The 27882-nt window shown below is 45.8% G+C and overlaps 1 protein-coding gene across 1 annotated transcript; it reads left to right on the top strand.

Moving 5' to 3' along the window:
• On the top strand, positions 1–27710 carry SLC13A3 (solute carrier family 13 member 3). The gene is made up of 13 exons (XM_075109041.1): positions 1–139; positions 10457–10722; positions 11086–11249; positions 16097–16163; positions 16882–17067; positions 17943–18068; positions 20450–20545; positions 22354–22458; positions 23464–23561; positions 24839–24951; positions 25267–25428; positions 25764–25901; positions 26504–27710. Exons 1-13 carry the CDS (start codon positions 29–31, stop codon positions 26687–26689), a joined length of 1818 nt encoding a protein of 605 aa, XP_074965142.1. The 5' UTR covers positions 1–28; the 3' UTR covers positions 26690–27710.
• The last annotated feature ends 172 nt before the right edge of the window (positions 27711–27882 follow it).

The raw sequence follows: 27882 nt of genomic DNA, 5'->3' as shown, positions 1-27882 counted from the left end.
CGCGGCGGCGGGCGGCGGCGGGCGCGGGATGGCGGCGCTGGGGGCGCTGGTGAAGAAGGCGTGGAGCGTCCGGCGGTTCGTGGTGCTGCTGTGCGCGCCGCTGGCGCTGGTGCCCGTCCTGCTCAGCCTGCCCCCCAAGGTACCCGCGCCCGGGCACCGGCGGGGGGCACGGGGGGGGGGGCTGGTGGGGGGCACGGATGGAGACCACCGGCCCTGGAGCACGGACAGGCGGCCCCGGCTCGGGCTGTCATCCAGGGTTGCGGATTGGGGACACCCCGCTGCGGGTCAGGGAGCAGAGGACAGCGACTGGGGGGGGCACTGATTTGGGACACAGATGGAGGGGCTCAAACCAGAGACACAGACTGGGGGGCACCCACCGACCCGGGCACACTCACTGGGAGACACCAGCTGGGGTCACGGACCGGGAGTGCAAACTGGGGACGCTGATGTGCGGCAGGGACCGAATGTATGGATCAGAGGTTCAGGCTGGGGGCACGAACGGTGGGGCACAGCCCTGGGGCAGAGCCTCGGTGCCCTGTCCCACCTTGCTCCTCATCTCCTGCCTCAGCCGCAGCAGTATTTGGCCCTCACGAGGCCACCCTGCTACCTGCCAGGGTTCCCCCCCAGAGGGAGGGCACTGCCAAAGCCTGCAGCCTGCAGCAGCTCCTCACCCATCTCCAGCCGTCTTAGAGTGCGAATGGAGGGGGCATCCGGGGGTTGTTTTAACTTTTTAGGGGGAGGAAGGAATAGATAGCGTGAACTGTATTTATGTTGCTTATATAGATATTGGGAGGGATAAGGAACCTCTGGTTCAGAATCAGCTCGAACTAAGTGGCACTAACTAGGACTTCTTGCAGACACGTAGCTGCCTTATTGTAGTTTTTATCAGTAGTGCTTAAAGGAGAGCTGGGGAAACTGAGGCAAAGCAGGTCCACAGCCAGCATCACCGAGTGAGGTGTTTGCAGAGCTACGGTGGAAGGAAAGTGCCCGGGGCTCTGAGGCTGCCCAGCGTTGCTGTCCCAACCCCTTTGCTAAGGGAGTCGCGCTGGGTAGCGGTGTGGGCAGGGAGAGAGGGATGCTGCAGGTCTGGAGGTGACCATGCAGCAGGGTTCGTGCTGCAGGCCTGGGGAATGCAGGGGAGCCGCAAGTGCCACCTGTGCTGCTGCGGGCAATTCTTGGTGGGGACCTTCAGTGCTTTGTCAAAAAAGGCTTTGCGAGTAAGATATTTGTGTTCTGTAGGTGTGGAAAAACTGGTCTCCGGGTAAGGTTTGGGCTCTGGCATGTGTGTTAGGCTGCACATTCAGCAATCTGTGGCAAAATTTTAGAGACTGGAGGATTTTTGCAGCTGTCCCATGTACGCAGCTCTCGCACACCAGGAGGTCCGAGCCTTGGGTGGAAACACACGGGGCAGTGAAGTCACTGGGAAATTTTGTGCCATTTACTTCTTTATGGTCAGGATTTCACTCTTGCGCTCTGACTCAGATCCATTTGAGAATGACTTTGTTTACATCAGAATATAAGTGACATTTGTCCTTAGTGATTGTAGAATGATTCAGATGCTTTAAGGACACGAAGATGACACCTCCACCTGTACAGTGCTTGTCTGGTGAAACCTTTACATTGAAGATAGCAAAATAAATCTCCCAAATAATAACTAAAAAATAGAATGGCCGTTGCTTTATTTAATGACGCCATATGTTAAAAAAGAAAATTCTTTGTATTTCATCTCCCTTTTTTTCTATTTTGTGTTATTGGCGGAGTTCTTAAGAGGAATATAATATGTGTTTGCCTCAAATAGCAGAAAGCACATGGCACAACAGGTACTTAATTGCTTTGCAGATTCTTAAGTAGCTAATTATATTTGTACATTCATTTACAGTAGCTGAACAAGAGACTTGAATTATATTTAATAGTATCTTGTTTAAATTTGGCACTTGTAAAATCATGAGATATGGTTAGAGGGTGAGGAGATGCACCGTACACTCAGCACGAGCTTGTGCCTGAACTGCACAGTGCTTAACTGTGAGAATAAACCACAGAGAACCTGGCACTGCGCTGCAGAAAAGCCTTTGATCCAGATGCTCTATGTACTGGTGGAAGTGTATAGTGTTACACAGGCTGTGTAAAGATTTGGGTTTCCAGGAAGGGGATTTCTCCACATGTACAAACGGTGTGTGCTGTTCACAGCTGCTCCACTCCTGCAGTGTGCTGGTAGCACGCTCCTGGGTGCGACCCTCAGAGGACCTCATGCACAGTCCAGTATGATCAATGCTGTTTGATTAAAGAAAAACTGGTGATGGGAAAGTGGAAGCGTTTGCAGCTGAGAGGGTGAAGGAGCCGCGGGGCAGCTGTGCGTGGGGAAGGAGAGGCACCGACAGAGCTGACTGGCCCGCTCGCCTTAGCGATCTGTTCTTCATTTTCCATGGGCACTAAATGCATTACAGTTGCTAGCAGTGAGACTGGCTGGTACCTGCATTGGTTGCTGTCAAAACTCTGATGTTCAGGTGGCTGTTCACCATTGCAACGTTTCAGGCGAGCCCGACTGCAGCTTCACCAAGGTCTCCTGGAGTTTGGCATAGGGGCGAACGCGTAGCTGTGAGCTACTGTACAAAATTGTATCTCTCCATGTTCAGGGGTCAGTGATTCATCTCGAGTTTCAACACGAAATTGTCTTTCACTTGTTCAGCAAGAAAGGGAACTTGCTGTTGCATCAACACGGGATTAAGTTCTGATGGCTGAAGCTTGCTTGAGCGCCAGAGCCACAGGGGGCTGCAGGAGGGGAAGGGAACAGGTTACACTTTTAACCACAGTGTAAAAACACCAAGGTGGGAATAGGTGAAGGCTCAGCAGCAGGGTCTAGGATGGTGGAGTTTGGAAGTTACCCTGGTGCGTGATGGGAAATCTGTGCCCTCAGCTGCACCGCTCGGGTTGGATGGTTTTTCCTGACACAGGACTTGAGTCCAGCCTTGCGCTCTCCTGGGCAGCCAGGTCGCGAGAGCTGCTGCAGATGTTCAGCAAGCTCCACGTCAGAAGGAATTCAACTGACTGGGCTGCTGCTGGTGTTACTGAGAGGCTGTCCCAGGCAGGGCACCCACAGAAAGCAGGCTAGGGCAGGAGGAGCTCCTGGGTGTAGTGCAATCATTGTAGCAACCTTGATGCTACTAAGTACTTGCACATCTGGAGGATGGGAGAGTTGTATGGGCTGGAAAGCCCCGTGTCACTTCTGGGATGGTCAGTGTGTGACCCTGCAGGGAGTTACAGAAACTGGTAGGAGGTGAGAAGCAGTGAGGCTCAGCCCTTGTTAGTCTCAGGATGAGGTTTCCCTTGTGAGAAGGCATTTTACAGGCACCTCTGCAGTACTTTCCTGCTCTGGGGATGCTAAAATCTGTTCCCGTGTCATGTCAGCATTTACCTTCTCCCCACTGGGATGCTCAGCAATTTTAATCTCCCAAGGTACTGGAGCCATAAGGAGCTACCTGAACTTTGGTTTCAAGAGCAGCATTTCACTTAGATCTGGAGACCAAGAAATCATGACCTAAAGTTGATGTAACAGAGAAGCACAAATAGGATGTGGCTTCTTGGATTAGTGTGGACTTCTAAGTGACACGCTGTGGTCTGGGTGCAGTGGGCTTTCCAGTGAAAGCTGCACCTAGGTAACATCTGCCTGGAGACACAATCCTTTGAGAAAAATAATCTGTCAAGTCTGGCCTTGCTTGTTGCTGATGAACAGCAGCATCCATATATGCAAGCTGCTATTAAAGCCCTCGTCAGCTGTCACCCTGCAGTGGTTCTTCTCCAGATCTCTGTGTGAGTCCTTTCACAGAGGGACAATGTCAGGGCTGGCACTGGTGCTGACATCACATTGATAGCCCTTGTTTTTATTCGATGCCCTTTGTAGGTTTCAGTTGTGGGGAGGGAAACTTGCATAAGCGGTTTCGTCTGCAATCTCCTTTCTCTATACAAGAGAAATTAAATTTCTGCTTTGTGGGCAGGATTGCTGAGACCTCAGGGCGTGCTCCCCAATCTGTGGCTGGAACAGTGACTCGTGCCTGGAACAGTGACTTGAGTCCATCACATAAAACAGCTGCAGGAAATGCTCTGTGTGGACCTGCTTCCCAGGAACCAGTTGTCTGCGCAAGGGTCTGTGTGTCACCTCCTGCTCTGGTTGCTGCGTAAATGGCTGAATGTTTGTCCCATGAGTGGAAGTGCCTGCGACCCCCCTGCTCAGAGGGCTGTGAATGATTGCAAAGAGCTCAGGCAGGGCAGGAGGGGCTGGAGGAACTGTTCTGCTGGAAGGGGCATGGGGGCACTTTTAATGAGCTGTGCAAAGAGCTTGTTCCAACAGCTTCTAATGAACTCAATGTCTACAGCCTCTTGGCTTGGTAACAGCTGAGGCAGCCAAATCTGCTAAAAGGAGCTCTGAGCAGACAAATAGGGCCCAATGCCTTCAGAAAACAGATTTGACTTCCTCAGTGGCCATAGAGCAATTTAAAATTAACTTGAATGTAATGAGTCCTCCTTATTAGAACAAGGAGACTTTTAAGACTTCCAGAAGAAAAATGACATTCCTTGCACTTGAAAGCAAAGAACATGAACCGTCTCCAAACGAAGGCACTGTGGGGAAAGGGGGTGATGCAAATGTAGGTGAGTGGGGTGGTGGGCTGGGAGCGGGGTGTCCTGGGAGGTGGAGGAGAGCTGGATCCTGGGCTGGAGAGCAGAGCAGGAGCATGGGTGGGGAAAGAGGTGGCACTCAGGAGAGCAGCTTGGCAGGTGAAATAAATGGTTGTAGCCTGATTACATGTTTCATGCATGAAGTCCATCTCTGTTATGTACATGCTTGGTGACTTAGACCAATTTCACAAAACTGAAAGCAATGATCAGTTAAAAAACCAAGAGGAAGAACTTCAATGAGGAAAGAGGGTTGATAACTGGAAGTAGGGTGACTACATTTACCTTACGCACTGTGAGCTTCAGTCTGGAGAGAGAGCAAGCCTGGCAAAGAGCAAGCTGGCCAGAGAGGAAGCGAAAGCAGCAATACTTAGGGGAAAAGGGAAGTTGACAACAGTCAATATTAATTGGAAGCTAAGAACCATAGAAACATGAAAAGGGATGAGAAAGAATTGAGGAAGAAGTCCCTGGACAGGGTGTTGAAGGCGGTGAGTGGCGTTTCGAGTGTGTGGCACAGAAGGAAACTGACCCATGATAGTCTGTTGCCAGATGGACAATGCAGAAAAAGCCATATGCAGTGAAGCAGTTTTTGTTCTGTACTCAGGAAAGTGCTTGTAGTACAGTCCTATATCACAATTTGTCTGATAATGAAATATTTTTTATTGTCACAGTAACTAAAGGGAAATTAAAATACTTGCATCCAACCCTGCCTACTTTAAAAACTACAGGTATAGGCAACTTCCATATAAGAATTTTATAAGAACTGCCTGAGGAGTTTTGTGAAGCAATGAACCAGGTGCATTTCTACAAGCCCCAGAGTAGATGGAGATCACTGGGACCACTGGCTGCAGGTCAGGCTGATCTGGAGTCCGTCTTGGCAAGCAGATTCCAAAATAGGGCTTGAGATGGCAATATGTAATTAGTTGAACACAGTTACCAGACTGGCTACCCACAGCCAAGAGGGTTAATGTGATATTTGTGTGTATGGACATCTGAAAGTTGAGTGAGAGCAGTGAACATCTACCAGGTTGCTATTTGCTGACGTTGCGGCTTTTGCCAGAACGCCCCTCCAGTCTGGCTTCCACAGCTCAGAAATGGCTTTGGCAAATTGGAGAAATCTCAGAATGAGTAAAGGACTGGAAAACAGGCCATGCAGTGAAAGGCTGTGTGAGTTCAACCTATTTCTTTCAAAGAATAAAAAGACAAGGAGTAACTTGATCACTGCCTTGAAGACACATCCATCATGAGCAGAGCTTGGAGAAGGGTGGCCCAGGCTAAGGAATAAAGGAAGAGCATAAAGATGCAGAGGACTGAAGCTGGCAGATTGAGATTGTCACAAGATAATGTTAAGAGTGAGGTTAATTAATCCTAGGAATGACTTGCTAAACTTGTTGTGGGTTCACCATCACTGAAAATGTTTCTTTTTTTCTAATCAAATATGGTGGATCTATCTCAAAAACAAAACGAAACCCTGATGCTGAAATGGAGGTTCAAAAGGGGAGCCCTGTTAACCTCGCACAGCATGTCAAATCATCACACTGTGCTGTTTTAGCTTCACAGTCCATGAATGTTTGAAGATGTAGGATCTATCGCTGCCTCCAAGAGACAGTGTGAGCCTCAGACCTCTGAGCCAGGAAAGTTTTTCTCTAAGATGTCCATTTCATTTTTGTCATTAGTTTCCTACCTGATCTTGGTCAATTTGCTTACTTTCTTTGAGATTCAGCTGTCTTGTTTGTAAAACAAAGAAATCGATACTGTTTTTCTGCCAACTACAAAATACTTCAAGAAGTTTTAATAAAAGTGTTTAATAAGCTTTGTGTCTTTTTAGCATAACACCAGAGCAAAATATCTTCTGTGCCGCTCTTACAGCTTGTGTCCCTGTGTTACTGGCCCCTTTCTAGCCACTCTGCAAATACCCAGTGGGAGCAAAACAACTCTTCTGGCAGGAAGGCTGGTAAACAGGGCTTGGTTTATGTCCAGATTACATAATGTTTGCAGGAGCTGGGTTAGGAATCAGATTCACATATCCATCGCATTGGAGAACAGGCAGTGGGACCGAGATGGCCAGTAGCACAGTCGCAGCTGCAACATGAGAACAGTTTATGAGTGAGATGCTAAAAGCCACTGGTACTTTTTTGTAATAAGTAGTTCTGAGGATAGGATAGGATGTTCCTTTGTGATGGTAGTGGGATAAAAGGGCTTGGAGAGCTCCAGTTCCAGCCAGAATATCTATTGGTATTGGGATCGAGGTCCTGGAGCAGCCCTGTCGCCTCTCTGCCACTTGTTCGCCTGGTCATAGGGTGGAAGGGTAATGAGGAGAGCCTGTGTGGGGGTGGTAAGGCCGTGATGACCATCTAACATGCAAAAGTTGATGGAGAAAACCCAAAACTTGGCAGTGCCTTTGGGAAGCTGCCTGGGACTGGTGGAGAACAAGGTCCAGCTGAAGCTCCTGGTGTCCCCTTTCAGGCTGGGGGTGGGGACTGGTGACTCGTGCATGCCTGTGCCTCAATGCTATGCCTGTTCGCCTTATCTAACCCATGTTCCCTGCCAGCACCTCCTTTCCCTGGGGCACCTTATCTGCCCTTCCAGGAGACCTGCACTCTCCAGCTCTCCGACCCAAGGGAGACTAGCCTGTGGCTTGGCTTCCTCTGCCATAGCCTAGCAGGACCCCCAGCATGGAAAATCCCCAGTGCTTTCAGTGCAGTGAAGACAGAATCTGTTTCTGGAGGGGCAGAGGTCGTTCCCAAGGCTCTTGAGCAACAGGAAGGAAAGCTGCTGTAGTCCAGAGCCACCGAGCTCTTAGAAATCATTAAATGGTTATAAAATTAACCCAATCACAAGACAAGACCCATTTTAAAGTTCGTATGTGCTACCATTTTCCCTCCTGAACTTTGGTAGACTTATTTTGAAAAAAATAAAACCAAAGCTGCAGGTTGGTGAGAGTAGCCTGACAGTGACACAGCAGGGGGATCAAAGGATAAAGATCATGTGGGGGTGATGGGGCTGCACGCAGCGGTGTGGGCAGCTGTGGCCATCTCCCTAAAACACCATCCCTCTGACATTTGTTGTTTGCATGCTAATCAAACTTGCTGGGCACTGGGAGCATTAGTTAATTAACATTTGCAAGATATCTTTAAACCAAAAACCTTTCAATTTTATTTAGACTTTGGTTCAATTTTATTAATGGTTTTAGGTTTTTTATTCTGGGGAGTGCGTGCTCCATATCTAAGTTATTCTGAAGTGGTCTTGTTCCTCTTTTGTTCAAAGATTGTCCTATCTTAAGTGAAAAACTTGGTTACTATAGGTGCAATTTATTCTCTTCTGGGGTAGAATAAGTTGGATAAACAATACTACAGCTTTCTTTTTAAAGTGGTTTGCTGTTGATCCATGTAGGTTTCAAAATTTTGGGAAAACCGTCCATACAGTATTTTTCTGCCCTGTTTCAGTTTTACCCCTTGACTTATGATCTTGCAATGAAGATTAGTTATTAGATTTATGCTGTGTTTCATTGCAGTGTTTTCCAGAACATTTTCTATACACCAGAGCATAAATATCACTTACTTATAATCAGTTTTCTAAATCATACTTGATCTATTTCATCAAGTCAATTACAGCCTTCATTGATACGCTCTCATATCAAGGCATTGTTAAATATTTTCAGTTGCCCTACCCCTGTAGAGGCAAAGTGTCTTTATTTTTGAAGCTGACTCTGGTGCAGCTTTTCTTGCAGAAGACTGAAGAATATTTTGCCAGTGGGAGAAAATAATTATTTATATGGCCTTTAGAGATCAAATGGAAAAGGGCTTAATGAGAGCAAAGCTATTTCTTTGCTATATAAAAAGAGCCAGCGTAAAGAGAAGTTATCAGTTGCCACAGAAATGAAATCACTAATCTAGTGTGCAAATATTTTAAAACATGATTCTTTATTTTTGCAAGATATAGTACTGCCAGGTTTGTGGCTCTTGTCCTGCTGGTTTGGAGGAAGTGAAGCCGTGGGGAGCTTATGGGAACTGCCAGGTGCCAGGGCTGAGCCCTGGGAATGTAAAGGGTTTACTTCACAGTAGCTTGCATGTCATTTTACTGGGATCTAAAATTAGGACTGCAAATGGTCTTTAAATCCAGATCTTGGGAACCTCACGTGAGGTGGTAGTTCCTCTGTGATTAATGTATTAAAAAATCAAAGCAAATTACTCTCAGTTCTGCGATATTTGTGTTTCCACATGCACTGAAGCACTGGAGCTTTGCTAGCAGAACTGCTTGTGAAATGCAAAGCTCGAGTGCTAAAAGCATATCAGAAATTCTGTCATTCTTGCCACTTTTCAAACACTCACTACAGATGTATTGAATGATAAATCCATATTGATTTCAATTCGCTCAGCTTTATGCACCCAGCAGGGTGTCAGGGTAGATTCTGCTCTTTGGCTTTCTTAATAAACATGGACAGTTTTTATCCTCAGTTTGTGGGTGTGTTACTGGGCTGGTGTCTGCTCTAGGAGCTTGGGGACAACCACATTCAGCTAAGGCCTGGAGTGGTTTTTTTGCAGATGGCCAGGCAAATCGTGGCTCCTTTGTACCTGCTCTGGTGCCCTGCTGCACGGTCAAGTGCTGCAGCTGAGACCACGTTATCCCCAAAACGCAGCTCTACCCGGTTCCCAGCCCACGCTGTTCCTGACCCAGCCACGGCACGGAGCAGAGCTGCCAAAGTCCCAGCAAGCCCAGCCCTGGGTGCCGGGGAGGAAGGTCCAAGTGGGGAGACAGAGGTGCCTTTGAGTAACAATTCGACCTGTCCAACAGGATGGAAAGGAGTAGTAAAATAAATAGGTCTGTGGCTTCCAAATGACTCTCGGCTGTTATTTATAGCGCTGCGGGCACGCTGCCCCATGGTTACTGACAATATCCCTGTTCAGCATCGCCATGACCAAGCCCAGCTCTGCGCTGGGCTCCCCCCTGCCCCCCCGGGGCTCTCCCCTCCTGTGCTTGGAGCCGTTCTCCTGACTTCTTTCCGTTACTCGTTATTTCAGCCGTGGCTGCCATGACAAATGGCTTTGGTCTAGTTTGTGCCTCCTGGGCAGATGAATGAATTCACGCTGCAGTGCGGGGGCGCTGGGTTTCTGCCAGCCTTGGCTGAGGCTGGGGCGATGCTGGGCATGGGCGAGCTCCCTGCCCTCAGGAAGCGGCGTGACACCAGGGCACTTGATTTACTGATTTCCGTAGGGACTGGGATGGGTTGCCATGGAATGGTTTCTTACAGATCTCTTGGGAGATTCTGACCCAAGAAAATAAATCTTTCTGTGTGCCTCCTATTGCAAGTGTGGGGACTCGATGCATCCATCTCTCAAAGCTGTTTTTCCATAGCCATGTAAAGTGTGGTCTGTGGAAGTTGGAGAGAAACCACAAACATTAACTGTAGCAGGGTCAGATATTGGGACATTAAGGATGTTAGGAGCAGTGCCTTCTGAGGATTAGCACCCTAATTCAACATTCTGGGACAGTTCCTGCTCTCCAGAACTTCCTTGGTTGATGCCCCAGTGCATTCCCCCCTGCAGCACATGAAGCCCTGGCAGTCAAGGAGGATTTGGGTTTTGCTGTGGTCTCAGAGGACCAGTGTAAGTCCTGAACACCTACACAATGTAGAGGGGAAAGATGTTGCACTTGCTGGAAATAATTTGGGAGAAATACTGTATCCTTGAAGGAGTAATTGGTGCATTTTTCTTGTCTGAGTGTCTCCAAGTGAAAAGATGTCTCTCTAATGCCACATGTCTTACTTTTCCTCTCTCCTTCTTTACAGGAAGGAAGATGTCTCTATGTGATCCTGCTGATGGCCCTGTATTGGTGCACGGAGGCGCTGCCATTGGCTGTGACGGCTCTGCTGCCCATTGTCCTCTTTCCCTTCCTGGGGATCCTCCCATCTAACAAAGTTTGCCCACAATATTTTTTAGACACCAATTTCCTCTTCCTCAGTGGTTTAATCATGGCCTCAGCCATTGAGGAGTGGAATTTACACCGCAGGATCGCACTCCGGGTCCTCATGTTGGTGGGAGTCCAGCCAGCCAGGTGACTATGGGAGCAGGGGCATCTCCATGGGGGATGTGAGCTACAAGCGCTCAAGAAGCAGCGCTGCTGTGGTGGGCCGTGATGCGAGTGTCTCCCATACCAGGGGGCTGTCCACACCCCCTTTTCTCAAGCCTACTGAGTTTATTCAGCTGTTTGCCTTTGCTCAGAGGCCAGCGGAGCACAAGGAGAATTGTTTGGTTCGGCCCCATATTTGCGCTCCGTCCAGTTACAGGATAGTTACAGAAGTCCTTTTGCTATTAGTTTTGTTATCCCTGCACGTGAGCTTTTCTTCCAACAGCTATAATACATCAGAGAACTTGCCAAACTGAAGAAATTCAGCTTTTCCTTTTTTCTCTCTTCCAGACTTATTTTAGGGATGATGTTGACAACGTCTTTCCTGTCCATGTGGTTAAGTAATACTGCCTCCACTGCTATGATGCTTCCAATTGCAAATGCAATTTTAAAAAGCCTCTTTGGGGAGAAAGACACATCTAAGGATATGAACAGGGAAAATGAAGAAAACCAAGGTAATTGAGACAGGGCAGTAGTATAAGCCAGCTGAGGTCTGCCCTGCTGCCATCGAATAGGCCCCATTTTATTGACTTCACTGGCACAAGTACCACGTTTCTTAGCTGCAGCTTGATCTGATGCTGGTCCCATTTTAATACACACTTTATTACTGTGGTGGAAGAGTGTTGGCATAAAACTCCCTTTTATCCTGCCCCATCCTCCTGTCATGCAGGAGACAATGCTTATGATTTGTCTGGAAAAAAAAGGTGGAGCCAACCTGCGCCATAAACCTGCTGCACAAGCAGCTCTGTGGGCATTCGTAGGGTCGCCTTGCTGCGGGGATAGCCAGAGCCAGGGAGGGCTGTAGATAGTAAGCCTGTGCAGACGAGTGCTATGTAGTGGTGTGTTGCTGCAGGGACAGGCAAGGGACTGGCCAGGCAGCGAGAGCAGGGCAAGGGTGAGGACAGCGGCCCTCCTTGGCAGCACACAGGGCTGACTGTGCTCATGAACAGGTGGGTTTTCCTCTTGTTTTCCTGTTTCTTTCCCCATGAAACCAGAGCCTGAGCTGGAGGAGACAGGGAGGATGAAAGAGAAGGCTGGCAAGTTAAATACCTATTCATAAAGTGTTGTGATTTCCCAGCTTGAAGCTACTGCTTGATGTTATTCCTGAGCAGGTCATGGACAGGCTGGGTCAGGGGTATGCAGTCAGATAAAGGTCCTCCTCCAGCCCTCTCTTCACAAGTCATTTACCTGGAGTTTGGCCTTCTGGCAGGCTGTAATGAGAAAGAGCAAGCCAGAAATGAAATAATGAAGTCCCTTTGCAGGTATTCCTGAGAGTTGGAGCAGTAGTCACGGCTTCTTTCTTGCACTAGTTAGTAATTCTTCTGCCCCTATGTTTTAAAAGCAATGGCTTTTTGGTTGCCACTAAGTCCTAAGGCAGAAAAATGAGTCCCCAGAAAAAGACTCAAACATTTGCATACTCTAATAAAGATATAATTAATAATTCATCAGTAATGTCGAGCAATCATGAGATATTTGCACTCCAGTGTGCTTTATCACGTTTGCTTTATGAATTCTTGACTGTTCACATCTATTAAAATCAACCCCACTGACTTCTTGCTGTAAGTTCTTATTCTGTAGAAGCATTGTGTTTTGTCAGTCTGCTTTTAACCTTCTTGTCCCCATCCTCTGAAATGATTTGACTGTGTAGTTGTGACTGCAAATACAACAGAGTTCAGGAACACAAAATCAAGACCGCTGTTGTCCTAGACATTGGCAAGCACAAAATTAATGTCCTTACACAAACCTTACAGTGGTGAGAGAGGCCAGACCAGGCAAAGGGAGAGGCATACAAGTAGAAGAATGAATAAAGTGATGCTTTGCAAATATCATGTGATGGCGTGATGATGTATTTTTCTTTTGAGGTAGAGACTTATAAAAGTAATAAATGCAAGTGAAGGAGGAGTCATCCACAAAATGTACAACAACAAAATGCTGTTTTTCTTGAAGACTTTTTATTTGAACTTTAGTGTCCCAAGGTAGACTCATCCTTTTTCTAAAATCTTTCTGAATGGATGAGAAAAGCTGAGTTCATTGAAGGAAGCCCTAAACACCTAGGAGTGGAGACGTGAAGGTGAGCTTTCTGCAGGGGGTTCCTGTCTGTTGGGTGTTACCTGCAGTCAGGGCTGGTTTCACATCTCCGATGGGGCTGTTGCAGTTAGTTCTTTCACAGAGCTGATGAAACCTGGCTGAATGTAAGGAACAGGCATTTGAGAAAAAGGTATACTATTTCATAGTTTACTTAATTTTTATAATCTAACTGAATTGTAATCTGTGTTCCAAAAGAGACAGGCAGATTTATTTGCAAAGGGGACTGTAAGTGGAAGCAAACTTTCACAATGGCATATGATAAGGTCAGTTTGCAAATCTGCTTGGATATGCTTTAATAACACTGTAGTAGTGTCCAGGAAGCTAAAAAATACTTGAGTGGCTAAAAAAAAAATTAAAAATATATTGAAGAATATGTAGCATGTAAAAGCATTTGATTTGCTGAAGAAATCTCAACATGTGTATGAAACAAGCTTTGTGAAGGGCTTTGCTTACACACACGGTGTCAGAATTGAAATGATGTCTGATGGGTTGGTCACACTATTTTGCTGATTAGAGAACTTCAGGGTTGCAACCACTTATGTCCATGCTCAACCATATGGGCAGCATGTTATAGATGAGTAAATATTTGCATGCTTGTGTCATTGATAGCTAAAATTGTGTAGTGTTTTGTTCATTTTGATGCTGTTGGCTACTGATGGAAGAATGCAGTTAGATGAGCTTTGGCAGCTGGAGTCCCAGCTGGTTCTTGTTGATCGAATCAGGGTTATAAACAACACCAACAGGATTTTTTTCAACTTCCAGAATTTTCCTTTTGGAGATGGGTTATAGATTCCCTACAATTCTGTCTGACATCTCCAGCAATAGGTGTGTGACAGGTTGGAAACCACTGTGCTAGTGAGCCTGACCATCTCTCCTGCTCTCTGCCCACTAACCCATCTTTGGCAATATTTCATTCCTCTGAGCAGCTTCAGTATCTCCAGGTAAAAATCAGGAGAAAATATTTCCATCTCTTTTTTCCTGCATCGAGACCTTCTTCTGCAAATTCAAGATAAACGGCAGTCAGTGCCTGAGGTGTTTCGTTGTGTCACAGACCTGGAAATGATGTCTTTAAAGGGGCAGGTGGGAAATATGCATTTCTGGACACCGCTGCCTGGTTTGGCTGCCTAACCCCAGTCTGCGCTGGCAGGGTATGGCCCCGGCACTGCTGCCTGCACCCCATCATGGGTGAAAATATTCCTTCTCAGGCCTTTTCAACTTTTTAGAAACAATACCAATGTCATTAAAGTCAAACTTTTCTAGGACAAGCCTTTCTGCCTCTAAGGTATACAAGGTATTTGGGTGAAATGGCCACTGAATCCTTCTCATGCTGCTTCGTGAGAGGTATGTACCTCAGTGGTCTTTGGCCTTTTCTGACTTACAGACCTGTAACAATTTTCAGCTCCTTTTTACAAGTTTCATAGGAAGCTTGCTCAGCAGCAACTCTGGTTTTCCTTTGCACAGTTGCTTTTTGCAGACCTTCCTTGAGAGGTAGCTCACAGATGGTCCCAGCAAGATGGGGTGGGAGTTTGGGCTTAGCAGGGAAAAAAATTTGAAAAATGTTAAGGGGTGGAATGAAATATGTCTGTTTGCAGAGCCAGCACGAGGCTTGAGGGGGATGGCAGTGGTAAGAGGCCCTGGGCTAAATGTGTTGGGGGATCAGCAGTCAGCCATGGGTTAATGTTCGTCCTTCTAATTACATCCCTTCATCTCGTCATTGTTGGGATGAAAGCTCAGTATGTGTGCGTCCCAGCCAATTAACTCCAATTCAGTAAATTAGTGATGCAGAAAACATGACTTTGCAAAACTCCTTGGTTCACTGAGCTGGAACAAGCTCCATGTCTTCAGTGCACGTGTGAGTGAGTCCAGAGACTTTGTCCACTGGCCCCTCTCCATGCACTGCTTTCGGTCTTCAGTGCACACATGAGTAGAAGAGGATCATGGTTTGGACTGAGGAGGGATGCAAGGAAATTTGGGGACTGATGGGGTGGCAGTGGCAGGAAATGGGCTCTGCATGCAGTGGTTTGCAGAGCCCAGGGAGATGCAGGGGCACAGGCCTCTGGACCCAAAAATGTACAAAGAGCCTAGGAAAGGCAGCACAGCCAGCACTGATGGGGAAGGGCCATCTGGGCTGAAGGTGGCTGAAACTCTCAAGTACTCCAGTCCTAAGGAGGACTATGGAAAATGGGGTTTAATGGCACACGTCTACTCCCAACCTCAGGTCAAGCCACGAGCCAGAACAACGAATGCCACAGGCCTTAGTGTGACATCTGGTAAAAAAGAGTGATTGTATTGCATTTCTGTCTTTTGATTTCTGAATGTGTATGGTAGAGTGGTGTACATGCCCCATTTTACCGCTGAAGACAACACTGGTCATTCTGGTCCAAATATACTCTTTCCCCAAGGGCTCCTGAGTCCTGCTTATGTTCCCTGTGTGGTGATATGGAGGACAGTGAGGCAGAGCCCGTGTGAAATATGCAGGAGGGTCCCTGGGAACTGGGTACGCAACAGAGTGCTCCCCAGAGTGGCCCTAAACTTGTGTTGGGAACCAGTCTCTCAGCCTGCAGGGTCTGTCATTTATGGAGGGAATGATGGGCTTGAGAATGGTCCTTGCTGTCGGGGTGGATTTCAGAGGACCTGTTATGAAGCCTAATCCTCAGATGTTCCCCACTCTCATCTTTGAAGAGCAAATTACAGCTTTACAGTGACTTTGTGCTAGGTGTCTTCAGGGGTAAAATCCTCATCTCTTGGGAATGGAGCTCTGTGGCAGGGAGTGCTCCTGCTGTACCTTGGGAAACGTGCCTTACAGATACATCAGGCCCAACAGTTTTTCTTCCTAAGAATGTGCTATGGTTATGCCCCCCAAAAACCCCACCCCAAACCCAAGAGTTGACAAGGGACAACCTGAAACTTCTGGTTGTGTTAGAGGATCCCAGAGTCCAACCAGTGGCAGTAGTAAAAGGACCAAGCGCTTCTAGGTGTCAGAGGAGAAGCTGGGTGCTGCGATGGGGCTGGAGTGGTGGCAGGAGGAGACGGGCTCATTCATCCCTGCCTGGCGCTCCCGCTCCTGTCCCCGTCCCCGTGGCATAAGCTCACCCTTTGTTTGCACAGGCCCTCCTCTGTAAATGGCAGTTGTTTCCTCCGTTCCTCTGTTTGGTTCAAGGAGAATTTTCTAGATGCTTTGAACTGTTTTAAAGTCCTAATCTTTCTTTTTCAGCATCTTTACAGCAGAATAAACTTTACACTGTACCAACTGAGATGCAGTTTCTGGCAAGTACTGAGGAGTAAGTTAACTATAAAGTTTGTATTAGAGTTGAGAGAGAGAATTATCCCCTGAGCTAGACCAAGTTTTAGGAATTTGAAATTCAATCATTGAAATGTTTTGATTATATCAAACGTCCCAATCATTAGCAGCCTGATGATAGAAGCCCTCCTCTGTGTGTCCAGCATCACTCTGCATGTCCAAATCACTGCAGAGATTTTCCAGCCACTCTGAAATGGTAGCCAGAGGTGTATCCTGCTGGGGAGTTGTGCCTTGGTTTTCTTAGGAATGTCAAATGCATGATGCCAGTGATGTAAAACCCACCAGGATTTACACGCTGGTGATGATCGTGCTTTGATAACAACGATGGGAAGGAAGCACCTTTTCAGGAACAGATGTTTCTTTCCTTTCAGTGCTATCAAAATTTTTTCCTCCTTTTAGCAGTCCTGTGGACTTCATGCTAAGTGTTACAAGTTGCTGAGGGGCTGGGTAAGGCACGTGTACCCACAGTTCCTACAGATGGGTTCTTAGGGTGCTCTGCCCTCTGCAAGGCTGCTGGTCCCACATGGCAGTTCACCAAGCAGACCCCTCTGCTGCACTGAGCTGCTTAGGTGTCCTTGAGGACAGCATTAGCTTGGATTTCCAAAAACTGGGAATTTTCCTTCTGTCAAGGCTCTGAAGTGGTTGCGCTGTATTTAAACCAGGGCTTTCACTGGATTCTCTTTTGGACTATTTTAAAGCAAAGATCTGATGGAAGAGAAGGAGATTGCCAGTGATGGTCTCTCAGACTTAAGGAAGGAGGAAGAATACAAAACAAATATATGGAAAGGTTTCCTCATCTCAATCCCATACGCGGCCAGCATCGGAGGTACTGCAACGCTGACGGGAACCGCACCAAACCTCATCCTTCTGGGACAGCTGAAGAGGTATGGGAGGCCATCCTGGAGAGCCCTGTAAATCCTGGAAAACAGAGATGTGTTGTCCATCCTTGTAGGAAATTCCCTTCTGCGCTGAGAACTAGTTTGGAATATTTATGCCCTTCCAGAACGTTTTGGGATACTTTGTGAGCAGATGAAAGCAGAGAGTGGTTTTATCAGCCTTAGCTGTAATAAGCAGGCTTCTAGCGTACCCGTCCGGGCTGTCAGCCAAAACGGTGCATATGTGTTTCACCTTACTGATGCTCTTAATCCCATTGAATTTAATGGGACTTGACTACATGCTTACAATTAATCTGGGAACTGTTTTGATGAAACAGGCCATGTAACATTTTGTGAGCAATTAGATCTGCTGCTGTATTGTAGAAAGACTTCTGGCCTGTTTTCTTAGTCATAAAAGATGCCTCCTATGTGCATAGGAATGGGGATTTGTGCCATCCTAAGTGCCTGCAGGTATTTCTTAACTTTGCTGGCTTCTACAAGTAGCATATTCAGTCTCTCCTAGGCATGTGCAGCATCCCTGTGAGGGTCATGGTTGACTCTCCAGCAGTTAGTGTAGCAGGGTTTAATCTTATGTGTCCAGGAGCATCATTGTATGAAAGTGGCAGCCTACCTGGAGAGAGAGACTTTCAGGTCTTCCCTAGCAGGCTTGTGCACTTGGGCTGGGCAAGGTGTGCATGGTAGGGTGGCCTGGGGGGGGTTGTCCCAACCCAACGCTCCCCAAATCTCCCAGCGTCCAGAAAAATGCTAATGCACACCGACAAATTTGTGGGATATTTTGCTGCTAATTTCAGATGTTTGTTTACCCTTAAACTGAAGGGTTGTTTTTCCTTCTTGAATTAACTTGCTTTTTCCCGTTTGCTTAGTTATTTTCCAGAATGTGATGTGGTGAACTTTGGTTCTTGGTTTATGTTTGCATTTCCTTTAATGCTGATTTTTCTTCTCCTGGGATGGCTATGGATCTCCATCCTGTATGGAGGTATTAACCTGAGGTAAGTTTATATTAACTATACGTGTACCTAGCCTGGTTACACCAGCATTGTGAAATAATTGTTCTTCATGGTTCTCGTACTAAATCTATGATATCACTCAGGATCATCTCCTGGATGGTGCGCGGTTTCATGACTGACTTCAGGATGCTCATGCTCTAACAAGTCATCTGTTTTTAAGAAGCTGATGTGCAAAAGAAAGGTTTTAAAAATATCTCAAAGTTACATATACTTTATCTAACCGAAATACATATGTGTACAGAGTATTTATTATTTATTTATTCAGTTAAACATGCAGTTTTTAAAGGTTGTTTTACTGCCTGACCTGGGCCTGTGAAGGTCAGTGGCAGATTTTCCCTGACAGAAGGAAAAGCAGGATCAAACTTTGAAGGCCAGCATGAAATCTTGGTTCCCTTGGAATTAGTAGCAAAAATCTAATAGAACATAAAAAAGCCAGGATTTGTTCCTGGGGCAGAAACTTGGGTTTGGAATGGATTACTTCACAGCAGGGCTTAATTTTACAACAACGTGTTAATCTGTAACTGAGAATAACATGTTTTTCCAGTAAATCTTTGCTGGATACATGCAACCCCCAGTGTACACTACTTACAATGGTTGCAGCATTGCCGTGCCGGCTCGTTTGGAGCCCTTTTCCCTTCTTCCCCCTTCACACTCGCATACGTGATAGTAACAAACTCACAGTCCTCCTTCCTCCAGGGACCATACAGAATTTCTAATATTTAGAAAAGTCTTTGTTATTTTGAGTTAAAAATGCAAAGGGGGGGGGGGGGGGGAGGCAGGAACAGGTGTCCAAATATTTACATTTTCTCAGAGACAGGAAAAAATCAATAGGAAAGTTTCAATCCTGAAAATGCCAAATGCCGGTCCTTAAATTGTTTGTGGGGCTTCACGGGAGGCTCTGCGTGCTGCTGTGGGATGCTCTGTGAGCTCGCAGCTGCTTATACCTGTGGCACTCTGCATCGCGTGCCCAGGGCTTCCGTGATGTAGAGCCTGAAATCCCGCATCCCATGGTGAGGGCTGGGGCACGCCCCGGCATCCTGCTGGCATGGCCCTGGATGATCAGGTGAGGGAAGAGGTAGCTGTACTGGCCAAAGCCCCTGGCAAAATGCAAAATTGCTCTTGTGCTCGGAGAACGTGATGCTTTTTGTTTTGTTTGGCTCATCTCTGTCAGCACAAAGCCTGGCTTTATTGGGATAGCTGGGTCAGCGCAGATACCAGTATTCCCCAGTGGCGAGGTGCCTCGGAAGAGACATTGCAAAGCTGGACAAGTACAGCTGAGTGTCTGCAGGAGCTTTTTGGGCTGCTTTGGCTGTAACGACTTGAGGATAGTGGCTAGACTTTCTATGTGTGCAAGTCCTTGGTGTCTGCAGCACAGTACAGGCAGCTGGACATCACTGCAGTAGCAGGTCGGCTTTGCTTGAATCCAAAAGGCTTAGGTATAGGCTGGGTGAGCTGAAATGAAGCTGCCATTAATAACACCCCCCAAAAAATAAGAAATTAAAGGGCCAGGTATATCTACTTGAGGTCCAGGAACTTCTGAGTGATCAAGTATTCATCAACATAGAAGATCCAGCCACAATATCCCTTTTAAACAGTGAATGAGTTAAGGAACTGCAGGCACTGTGGTGCCAGACAGATGCATCTCATACAGAAAGTTGTGGTTTGTAGGTTTAATCAAGGTCACAGTCAGGGTTAGAAACCAGGTCAGCAGCATGGGATGTGATGGGACATGAAGTGCAAGATACAAATATATCACTTGTATGCACATACTACAAAGGAGCAAACGGTGTGCAGCCAGCACTGCCAGGCTAAGAGGCTTAGCCAGGAGCACATTAACATTCCCAGGCAGTTAGAAATTCCGCACATTTTTGTTGATCCTCAGCAGCATCTGGGATCACCCAGGAAATTGTAAGTGACTTGAGAAATGAAATGACAGATTCATTTTTTGTCACTTCTTCCTAGTTGTTCTGCCCAAGTAAGTGTCTGCTAGAGATGAGGAAATCCTGCAATGTTGGGGCTTTCTTTTGGCAATCACAGCTCATGTTGGAGGAAATAGTTCAGAATATAAATGAGAGGAAACTTCCTAACTTCTGCAGGGTCTCCTTTGTATGAACACAGAGAGAAAGGATATATAAAATAGGGCCTTATTGCCTGTATCTGCACCAGAGACCTTCATCATCAGTCTTCATGATTTGAAGATAATGCAAACTGAGCCACCAGAGATGTGCAGCTCTTTGAAACTTGCAGAGGAGGCACTGCAGAAGTACACCATGTCATGCATATAGTGCATTAGAAAATACAGTATTTACTATTGCGTCAGTTATGTTAGAGGCATTTAAAGATATAACTGTGTTTCTTGGCAGGGGCTGGAGAACAAAAAAGTCAAATATAAGAGTGGATGCAGAAGCCCGAGCCAGAGAAGTGATAAAGGAGGACTATCAGAAGCTGGGTCCAACAAAGTGAGTCATAAAGTCAGGACTGAAATGAAAAAGAAATCAAGTGGGTTGGAAATGTCCTGTCTTAAGAGTGGAGAACTGGGAGAAATGGAGTTTCTTAGAAGAAAATGAAATAGATGTTTCCACTCAGAGTGTTTATAACCTGATGAAGTTTGCTTTTTGCATGCTCCAGCCTCTCCACCTTGACTAACAGGAATAATTGCAAATAGCAACTTGCACTCAAATCTTCTCAAGAACAAAGTTCATATTATAGAGTGAATTCACGCTGGGTTGTTTAATTACTGTTTGTAATTTTTCTACTCCAGGGACAAACCCAATCCTATGTGCATTATGTACTAACCAACACAGGCTGAATTTTGAAGGTTTGGGCATACCTGCTGTGCAAAGAAGGCTGATGAAGCATACGATAGATATGAATTTGCTGAGAAGGCTGATGAATCATACGATAGATATGAATAATACAGATTGTGGATACACTTTAAGAAAGTTTAGTAGCTGCTCAAAGAAAGTATATGGAAATAAGTCAGATCCATGTCATGGAATACCTGATTTTTTCTGAATAAGTCCTTCAACTGTATTAGTCAGGAGAAGAAAGCACAAGACAAGTTTCTTAAAGGTCTTGTCTTCTGGAAAAAAGCTTGGTGCAAATTGCAATGATGGGGATCATATTTTGGATAAAGGAAACAGCAGAAAGAAAGATGAGTTTTAAACTCATGAGAAATGCCAAAAAAGGGGGAAGCAGGAAAACTTGAGTGTCTCCAAGAATCAAACCCTAGGTATGTCTGACCAGCCACTGATATTCTGGGCATCCAGGGCTAGTGCAGGTTTTTGAAACTGTAGGTCTTAACCTTGAATGGTCTGTGTTTCTCCACCTCTAAAATAATATTTTCATACTCACGGGGATGCTGTGAAGATTCAGTGATGTTTGTGTCATGCTATCGACATTGTAATTATTGCTGTTGTGTGGAAAATGGAATGGCTCTTCAAAGACAATTGCCTGCGCCTGTGCAGTAAATGAAAGAAATTGGTTTGTTTGTTCCATTCAGTACATTATCAAGCAGCCTGCAAAATGTCTCTGAAAGAATCAAAGTCCCACTTTGAGGTCTAGGAGTGAGAAAGTCCATTAAGCCATGCTCTACCAATTTGATTAGCAAACCCATAACTTAAAATCAATGCAAGTGGCCTCTTCCCAATGGCTTATATTCCTTTCCTTGCTCTTGGAGAGATTTTAAACAGTGTTTTAAGGCATTGTCTTGGTTAAATCTTGACTTCACTGGAGTCAAACCTCACACTTAGCAAATGATATTGCCATTTGTTTGTTATGTGTCTAAGGAATACTGTTTAGGTTTTGACCTTGAAGTTTGCTCCTGCTGTCTCATATATGATTTGAATCTCAGCCATCCTTTCATATTGCTTGAACTGGTGTGAAACCATCCCTAGCTGACCGTGCCTTGGGGACATCCCAATTCCAGAGGGCAGCGGTAAGAGGAATGACCATGAGAAGCTGCTTGGCCCTTCCTCTGACATACCCAGAGGATCAACTTTGCATACGTGTATTGTGACATCTGGTCTGGGCATTCCTGATGCCCGCCTTGCCTCTCCTTAATGTCCTCCAATAAGAGACAATTGCTGGCAAGTATCAGCATTTGCAAATAGATCTATAATCTATTCCAATGTTTCATTGTAGTTATTTTAAGAAAACCAGCCAAAATTCTCACCCAAGCTGCTGCAGCCTGAGCTCAATACTTGTCCCAGCTTTGATCCACCCCTTTAGCACATCAGCATTTTAACTGCATTACTTTTCATTTTAGGTTTGCGGAACAGGCAATTTTCTTCTTCTTCTGCATGTTTGCAATCATGCTTTTCTCCAGGGATCCCAAATTCATTCCAGGTTGGGCAAGCTTCTTTGCACCAGGGTAAGATTTTATTTTCATTGCCCTGTCATATTTTTCAATAGCATTTCCAGGTTGTTGGGATTCCTGGATTTCTGATTTCATTGCTTAACACTGTTACTCAGATTTCCTGGAATAAAATAAACTGAGCTTCAAGTAGCAGAGCCAGCTTTATTATTTCTGTCTCCTGGAGGAGATGCACGAAGCCTGGTGGGAAGTTGGCATGTGTCTATCTGAGGCCATCCCTAGGGTTTTACTGTTGGGAACGCTGTTTATAGGTACATTTACAGTAAAATACTGAATTCTTTATGCAATCCACTGATTTCACTGGAGGTCTGGAGACTGAAGAGAGACAGAAGGAGCTGACCCCTTGTGCTATCCTATCTGTTTGGCAAGTCAGTGTCCCCTGTGACATCCATACCTTGGGAAGATGAATGGATATAGCAGTTGGGGAATGCTAAAGCTCAGAGAGGGTGGTGTTGTTTTTCAACAGAAGAGACAACTTTTTTGACAAAGCCCTAGCTTAATAAATGATACCTTAGTACAACAAAGTACTTATGATCTTTCCCCTCATCAGTTAATAGCTCCTTACAATCAAAAAGCATGCTTAAGCTCTTTATTGGATGGAGCATGCCTTTCACCTTAGAACCTGGGCATTTTGCAAAAAAGCCCATATAAAGATGATGGTCTGGGCTCTGTCTCTTTTCCTCCCAGCAACAAGCTGGGGAAACTTGTCCTCACAGCCCCTCATGGACTGACCACAACTCTGCAATCAGAACAGCCCGAGCATCAGCGTGGTGGGGATTAGATCTTGGTTTTTATATTTGCAGAGCAGTTTTTCTAGGGGATCCAAAGCCCATCTTAGAAATGTAGCTCAACAGGGAATTAAAAAGAAAAGAACTGTGAACAACGAACATTGTTCAAACCTGATGGAAACTCATAATCTTCTTTGGTAAATCCCTGTTCTCATAAACTTTGTAATTCTACAGGCTTTTTCTTCTTACTAGTGTTTCTGCTGCATTTGGACAGGTTTATCTCAGATGCAGTTACAGGAATCACCATTGTGATTATACTGTTCTTCTTCCCTTCACAAAAACCTTCCTTCAAGTGGTGGTTTGACTTGAAAGGTGAGTAGAAGACCCCTTTGGGCAGGGCCTCTGCCCTTGCCTGTGCTCTGGCAGGGCAGGCAAAGAGCAAGAGCCAAGACTATCCCACCTTGGACCTGCACCAGCCCACAGCAGCTGCGCTGGCAGTCTGGAGCATTGTGGTTTGAAGGTGCAATTTGATCATATAGAGGCTTTTTTTCTGAAGTGCCAAAAGAGGTTTAGCAGTCACTGCCCTGCTGCCGATTGCAGGAATGACTCAGTTGCTCATGTAGTTGTCAGAGATGATGCCACGGTGGGTTGAAGCGAACTGAAATTGGTGTTGGTTTACTGTAGCAGACCTGATTGTGAAACAGAGGTTTGGTTCCTGACTCCCAGACAGCTCTTGTCTGTCAGGGGTAAGCTTGAACCTCTGAAGGGCAGAGCTGGGTGAGTTGTCCATGCTCAAAAATAGGGGCCCTTCCTCAGTTCCCAGAATGATTTAGGATTTAAACTCCTAAAGTCCAAACTCTCCAGCAGGTTTTGGTACCAGGAGTCTTTTGAGATCTTGGGCCTCTGTCCTTCTGAGTAGCAATGAAATACAAATTTTAATTCATAAGCCCCTTGGAATAAGAGATGATCTTACTGTGGAGATGCAGCTGATGAAGGCCCTTTGTGGATGGTGCAGCACCATGTGGGGTCTATGGGAAAAAAATACTGGCTGCTCTGAGTCATGCACATTTATTGTGTTGTCCTTATGCGGGAAGCTGTTTAATCAGGCCTCCTCTGGGTAAAATATACGTGTCCTTGTTCAACAGAAAATTGCAGTCCCATTAGGGCATCCTGTCATATGACAGAGCTCACTTCATCATGTATCAAGAGATGGCCTTTAGGGGAGATGAGCTCTTTGCTATAAAACCCACTGGCTGTTGAATGGCAAGTGGAAAATTAATAACATCTTCATAATTCAAATGGTAGAAAATTTCCTCCTTCCACAGACTCCAATCTACTGAGGACAATGTTTGTGTCTGTTACAAAGAGAAAATTAACCTGATATTAAATGATCCTTCAAGAAAGCTTCAAAGAAAACTTTAAGTGCTAGAATTTATTTACTTTTCCTTTTTTTTAAGATCCGATATTAAGTGAAATGATCTTTTAATTGTCTGCCTTAAGAGACTCCATATGTATATTTTAACCATCAGCAACTCACGGTTAATGAACTTCACCACTGATGTCAGGCTCATGAGCTCATTCTGTCAGATGATGACTGACATGCTCCTCTTTGGGTGGGTGTTTGACATGGGGTTTTTCTCTTTGTCTAGCACCAAACACTGAGACACAGCCCTTGCTGACTTGGAGGAAGGCCCAAGAGACAGTGCCCTGGAACATCATCTTGCTGCTTGGAGGAGGCTTTGCCATGGCAAAGGGCTGTGAGGTGAGGCCCGCCATGGCTGCCACGTTGCAGTCATCCTGCCTAACGGAGTTGGACTTTATCAGGGTGTCACTTGGGGTTCTCATTTGGCTCTGGGATTTCTGTGTTGGTGGGGTCACAACACTTGAAGGACATGTTCCTCCATTCCCAGAGCCAGAAATGTGCAACTCCTTTCAAACTGCTCACTGTTCAATATCCTGAGGACACTGCACAAAGGTGCTTGTGTGGGTCAGCAAAGGTTGTTCTAGGAAAGGATCAGTTCATGTGCAGGGATGTAGGAGCTCTGCTCTCCAGCTTGTTTGCTCTCCCCTTCTGCAGGAGTCTGGTTTGTCTGTCTGGATAGGAGGCCGTCTGCATCCCCTGGAGGGTGTACCACCTCCTGTGGCTGTCATCCTCATCACGATTGTCATCGCCTTATTCACTGAGTTTGCCAGCAACACAGCCACTATTATCATCTTTCTGCCTGTCTTGGCAGAGCTGGTAAGGTAGTCCCATGGCAAGACCAGCTGTCTCTTGTCTCTCCTGCAGATGGGCAGCTTTGTGTTGTGTCTACGTTGGGACAGGTACCATATGCTTCTCCTGCTCCTAGGCTTCAGGCAATTTGAAATCCTTGGGAGCAACAAAGCAAGTGTCTGTAGTATAACATGGACACTGAAGGATAACAATCCTTCAGATGTTGGCGAGATACATGATTATTAATTGCAGAGTGTGGAATAGGACTCTGCACAGTGCACTAGCTATTTGCATTCTTTGATATATCTGCTTAAGACTCTGAATCCCCACGGTACAATTTCTGTTCCTTTCTGTTTTTCAAGGCCATACGTCTGAAAGTAAATCCCCTCTATTTAATGATACCAGGAACTATAGGATGCTCCTATGCATTCATGCTGCCAGTCTCAACACCTCCTAACTCAATTGCATTTTCTTCTGGACACTTGATGGTCAAGGATATGGTAAGTCCTTTTAGATACAGAAAATGCTGAAAACAGTCTGTGTGGAGTGTTTAAAAAAGGAATTTTCAGGAGTGTTACTAGTTCAACATGTAGTAAAGTGAAAAGACAGAAGTCTGATACTGTTCTCAGCAATGTTTGAAGGCACAGGCATACAGAAGGAGCCTGTATAAGGTCTGGCCCTGTGAAATTTGGAGCCATTGTGGCTCCAAGTGGTGACAAAGCTGGTCTTGAATGTGCTCAGTATCTCCCAGACCCCGCTCCTGTTCCTGCCAGTGTCAGCAGCTCAAATTTCATAGGTTTCTGGGTGCAGGAAAAGTTCCCCAGTGCAGAGAAATAAAGCTTATGAGTTAAATTAGGCTCAGTCCCAGTTCCTGCTCACATTCCTGCGACTAAACAGATGTTAATGTTTTTGATGGATCAAAGCTTGGTAAGCATCTGCAGAATGGCCTTTGTGGGTTAAGAAAGCCCACTTAAGATGTTGCTAATATTAACGGCAATTAAGCCTTCCATTTTTATAATGTTTATGTTCAAATAGCTTCATGCTTCACATGCTGTGGATGTCCAGTCTAAACTCAACGGTTGTCTTTGTATTTTTTTTGTAGGCAAGAACTGGGTTACTCATGAATCTTATGGGAGTTCTGCTTCTTAGCTTGGCTATGAACACATGGGCCAAGAGCATCTTCCAGCTGGGGACCTTCCCTGCATGGGCCAACATCCATGCAGAAAATGCCACCTCTCTCTTGAAAGCTGTAGAAAATGTCACTTTAAGTGCACTAAATAAAATATGAACAAAGCCACCCCTGGGGAAGGACTCACTCACTTAGGACTTGGGCACTGGAATCGTCAGAGTATGCACAGGAGGAAAGCCACATGGCTGCTCACACTGTATGGGACCCTCTGGTTTAATTTTGTTTTTAGAAATACTGGTCAGTGTCACAACATCCATTTGTTTTTCCTCTGAGATCTTTCCCCACCTTCCACAGGTACCAATCAGACTCTCCCAGAGTCCATCTGTTGTAGGTGGTTGTTAACTGGAGAACCCTGTAGGTGTCGGGCATCTTTGGGTAGATGCCTCTCCCCCCATGAAAGCTAGCGGGCTTTGCTGCTCTAGCTTCTGATACCGTACCTTGTTTTGGAGAGTAGCCCTGGGAACAGGTTGGAGCCAACTGGATTTTTTATGTGCAAGCCAATGTGAGTGAGTGTATCCGAATCTGACGGGGTGAAGGTGGCATGGCTGGGTGCTTCTAGCAGGATGTGAAGGATGGGGTCTCTTTACCATCTCATAAGTAATTCTCTCATGGAGGATGAAGACTATTTCTTCCGGTTTGTGCATAAAGGGATGATTCAGGAGCTGTGTCGGTAGGGTGTGGTGCATTACTCCAAGCTTTGGGAACAGTTTTTGCAAACATGTCCAGTGTTTTGAAAACCTGGGGCAGTAATTGCTGCCTGATTCTTTGCAATGAGTACACAGGTGGGGGTTTGGGACCAAATTTATTTCTGACGTAACTTTGGACATGGGTGGTTTTTCACCGTTGGTGAATGTGGCCAGTCTTAGGTTTGTGAGATTGACTCATGCATGAGCGACCCGCTGAGTCACTGGTCAGTGGACAAGTTGCATGGGAATATTATTGATATTGCTGAAAACGGGCTTTGATTCTTAACATCTTTTTAATTCAGATTGCTTGGGTACTTTCAATGAAAGCATTGCAAATTGACTGTGATTTTAATAATTTTTTCTGATTTTTTTATTCTGTAAGAATCTGAAATAATTAATTTAAAAGATCAGCCATTAAAATACATGGATTGAAAGATGAAGGATATGATTCTTGGTTTAGGGAAGGTGAGTGACTGGATCCCTGTGCTGGGACAGATCTCTCTGACAATGTAAACTGGTGGAGCTGGCAAGGTGGACTGGCCCAGGGTAGGGAATCCAGTGCACCCCCCCTGCTCCTGTGCTGCTGATCAACCCCAGGGCGAGGTG

This window comes from Phalacrocorax aristotelis, chromosome 13, assembly GCF_949628215.1.
Source record: "Phalacrocorax aristotelis chromosome 13, bGulAri2.1, whole genome shotgun sequence".
NCBI lineage: Eukaryota > Metazoa > Chordata > Aves > Suliformes > Phalacrocoracidae > Phalacrocorax > Phalacrocorax aristotelis.
This window is presented reverse-complemented; position numbering and strand designations above follow the sequence as displayed.